Raw genomic sequence first — 4,182 nt, forward strand, 5'->3', positions numbered from 1 at the left:
GAGTGCATACATTTTCATACTGTTCAGAGAAGGGTCGCATCCCAGTAAATATACATGGGCCAAAATAATGATTTACATTTTAGCAGATGTTCTTATCCAGAGCGACTTACAGGAGCAAGTAGGGTTAAGTGCCTTGCTCAAGGGCAACAGATGTTTCACCTAGTAGGCTTGGGGATTCAAACCAGCGAATTATATCAGTGTGCTCTCTCAATCGGTATTCTCTCCATATTATCAGCAATAGCAGTGTTCAGATAGCAATACAGTCAGTGATACGTCTGAATAATGCAGAGACAATTCCACCATTCTCTATGTATGTAGATGTAACCGGTGTGAAATGGCTAGCTAGTTAGCGGTGCGCGCTAGTAGCGTTTCAATCGGTGACATAACTCGCTCTGAGACCTTCAAGTAGTTGTTTCCCTTGCTCTGCAAGGACCGCGGTTTTTGTGGAGCGACTGGTAACAGTGCTTCGAGGGTGGCTGAATAAAGCAGAGACAATTCCACCATTCTCTATGTATGTAGATGTAACCGGTCTGAAATGGCTATCTAGTTAGTGGTGCACTAGTAGCGTTTCTATCGGTGACGTCAATCGCTCTGAGACCTTCAAGTAGTTGTTTCCCTTGCTCTGCAAGGTCCGCGGTTTTGTGGAGCGACGGGTAACGCTGATTCGGGGGTGACTGTTGTCGATGTGTGCAGAGGGTCCCTGCTTCAAGCCCAGGTAGGGGCGAGGAGAGGGAAGGAAGCAACACTGTTACATAGACACTGGGATTTAACCTTTCCAAATATTGACATGCAATAATGTTAATTATGTGTAATGTCTTTTTTTTTTGTGGCTGTGTGTACTTTATTAAATAGACCCAAATATGAGTCAACAAGAAATATGTGACATCATCGTCATTGTGACATCATCAACAAATTGAAACATTGTATAATGTTTTACAAGTTCCAGACAATGATACTCAAAATGTTGTGGCAGAGGTTATTTTGATCCTGGATTAACCCTTTGTAGGTTACATGATAGTCATGTCTTAACTGGGTTATCTGACCTACTATTATAGGTAAGTATATATTATGGCTGTAGGCCTATGCAATAAATGTAACGAAAAATAATTGAATGTCCTACATGTGAATGGATTCTTGAAACTGTAGTTCGCTCTGGATAAGAGCGTCTGCTAAATGATGTAAATGTAAATGAAGTTGATCAGTTTATTCCTAGAGTCTATGGTTTATTATGCTCTATAAGAGGGGCATGAACCAGAACTGAGTTTACAGGTTTGCCTAGAGCTATTTGTGGCTCGTTTCCAGCAACAAATGCGTATAATTTAACAGGTACTAAAAGTTGTCTCAACCATTTCCAACTGTCCTTGATCCTATTGCCCAGACTGGCCACTCCGAAATGAGGCTTCATGCTCTTGTTGTTGATGTCGCTAGGCTTGTGCACTGCTGGTGCTGACGTAACCTGACGCACACAAATACAGTGGATCCGCCTCCAAACTCGACTCACTCCGCAACCAAGTCAGTGCTCAGTGCTGTGCGCACGGAGCCCCGTCCCCGCTATTTTCGCTTCGTCTCTGCTGTTTCTCTGTCATCCCCTTTCCTCCATCACTTCCTCCTACATTATAATAGTTTCACTGTGCTTGCCTGCGGTCGGCTAACTAGGAAGCGTGGGGAGCGGGGCTCTTCACTTTCGTATGATAGAGAGGAGGTATGGCGGAGAGGACTGTCATTATTCAGAAAACAACAGCCAAAGCATATTAATCCAAAACAAGCAACTGGGACGACGAAAGATTTGATAACTGCAAAATGGCAACAACTACTTATTCTGGATTATGGTCGTGACATGTTCTGAACTCTGCGCGAAGTTTTAATGTCATGCATATTTACTTTGTTTTTGGTGCACAGTAAGGACGGTTTTTCAAACCGCTATTTTGCGTCGCTGTCAGTTACTTTTATTCATTGACATTTTCAACATGTCATTGGAAATCGTATAATTTCCACTTTTGGTATTTTTCTTTTAAACATTGTCCTGGGCTGGGTGGTCGTGTACTTGTGTCCCTTTGCGTTTTAAATCTGGCACACTCACTGACCGCCGCCGTGCTGCACGAGCCCTTTAATAATTCAGTGTAAATCTGTGGACGTGTGTTGGCACCCGCGACAGATATGGGGGCTAAGCAGAGCAGCCCAGCCGCTAACGGACGGACCAGGGCTTACTCGGGCTCGGATCTACCTTCGAGCACCTCTACTACCAGCAATGGGAACGGTAGGACTGCAGCCATGGCAATGAGCTATCACGCGTACGGCCCGTCGGCTCACGGGGCCTCGGGAACCACAGCGACCTCCAGCCAACACATTGGCCCCAGGACGAGGTCCGTGGGAGGCAGTTCTGGAGGGTCAGGGACAAGACCCCAGTCAGGCATCAACATCCCCAACAGCAGTGGAGCCTACAGCTCGCAGGAGTCTGGCAGCAGCACCCCGGAGGAGGCAGAAAGGGACAGGTCCAGCGGGGGGCAAGGGGGACCCCGGTTGTTGATTGGATCGTTACCAGCACACCTTTCGCCTAACCTCTTTGGAGGTAAGAGACTGGCTGACAATAAGGTAGCAACAAGCAACTTGTGTCTGTGTAGCGTTGAATCTCAGTTTTATTCACTGAACTTTCACTTTCTCTGTCTGAATGTGTTTTACACCTGTTACTCACCAGTGTGGACCAAATGTGTCCTAACCTCCGTTTTACAGCTACCTGCAACTTAGATGACATGTTTGTAGTAATAACAGTGTAATAATAGTGTAACAACATTTTAGATTATCGTAGTTTACAGTCTTAATATATAGGCAATGATTCAATAGCCCCCGCCTCATCCTCATCCTCTTCCTCCTCCTTATCTTCCCCTTCTTCATCCTCCTCCTCATCATCACCATCATTGACTTTTACAGTGCACACCGTAGTAAGGAGTGTTCATTGTCAGCAGTGAATGTGATACAAAACAGCCTATCTTTTTGGAATGATGGCGAGCATTCATCCGATCTCTGCAACCACAACCCACATCATGTCCACTTCAGTATGACATAGTCCCGTCATTGATCATCTTACATGGCATATAGTTGTAGGGGAGACAGACTAGACTAACTCTCACCACCAGTGCCAGCAGACAGATATTCAGGTTACATGTTTATAACCATAAACTGTCTGTGTTTAGTGATCAAAGTTCACTCAACAAGGCATGCCTGTTGCTACAAGGACGTGTGTGATATAGCACAATAACAAAGTCTGCATCTGCCTCTAGTCTATTCCATTAGCATTGGGCCTGATGTAGCTAACAGAGTGACATTGATATCTGCTTGAAGTAGTTGGTTAGTTGGTTAATAGTCGGTTATATCCTATTACTGTAGTTATTGACCAAGCTAATCAGTGATATGAGAATGACTGCCTAATGAGGTTACTGTCTGTGTCCAGTCTATAGTGAGACTGCCTAGTCCAGATCGGACTGTCAACTCAGTGTCAGCAGGGCTTGGCTTGTTTGCCTTTCTCTTCTGCCGTGCTGTTTGAGGATTAGTTTGGTCTAGGAATTTAACAGATTAAAAAATTAAATAAAACAATTAAAAGATTGTGGTTACTTTGCAGTGAGCTGCAGACATGCTGGATAGAGAGAGAAAGAGAGATTACTTTAGAGAAAGTAATTTCACTCTGCTTTCTCCCTATCTCTGAGGGGAATTATCATCATAAAACAGAGAGAGAGGGAGGGAGAAATGACATGGATTATCTGGGCCTGGGGAATATTTGCTCAGCAATTCTCATGACTCTGAATGTTCACTTGCCTTTGACACTCTAAATCCATTAGCTGGGCTCTCTTTCTTATTTATTTAACTTTTAGAAAGGGATGCTTCGACATGCCTCACCTAACATGCCTCATCTAACATGCCTCGCCTAACATGACTCATCTAACATGCCTCACCTAACATGCCTCATCTAACATGCCTCACCTAACATGCCTCAAGTAATTAATCAAGTCCAACATGGGATGTGTCTCAAATGGCACTACTTTTGACTATAGGAATAGGGTGCCAATTGGGACGGACCATGGTGTTTGTAAGGTTATATGCCCCTCTTTGGAACGTGTGGTTGACCAGTGATGGACCGTGCAGGTCAAGGAGGCATGTATTCTCCCATTAGAATGTAGACCTAAATAA

General features: G+C 44.4%; 1 protein-coding gene across 1 annotated transcript; it reads left to right on the plus strand.

The window, feature by feature from the left end:
• Positions 1-1,508: 1,508 nt before the first annotated feature.
• LOC311119531 (E3 ubiquitin-protein ligase znrf2-like) lies at positions 1,509-3,538 on the plus strand. Its single transcript, XM_084194204.1, has one exon. It carries the CDS (start codon positions 2,158-2,160, stop codon positions 2,743-2,745), a length of 588 nt encoding a protein of 195 aa, XP_084050330.1. The 5' UTR covers positions 1,509-2,157; the 3' UTR covers positions 2,746-3,538.
• The last annotated feature ends 644 nt before the right edge of the window (positions 3,539-4,182 follow it).

The sequence above is a fragment of the Coregonus lavaretus genome (assembly GCF_964263955.1).
Source record: "Coregonus lavaretus genome assembly, contig: HAP1_SCAFFOLD_4627, whole genome shotgun sequence".
NCBI classification, from domain to species: domain Eukaryota; kingdom Metazoa; phylum Chordata; class Actinopteri; order Salmoniformes; family Salmonidae; genus Coregonus; species Coregonus lavaretus.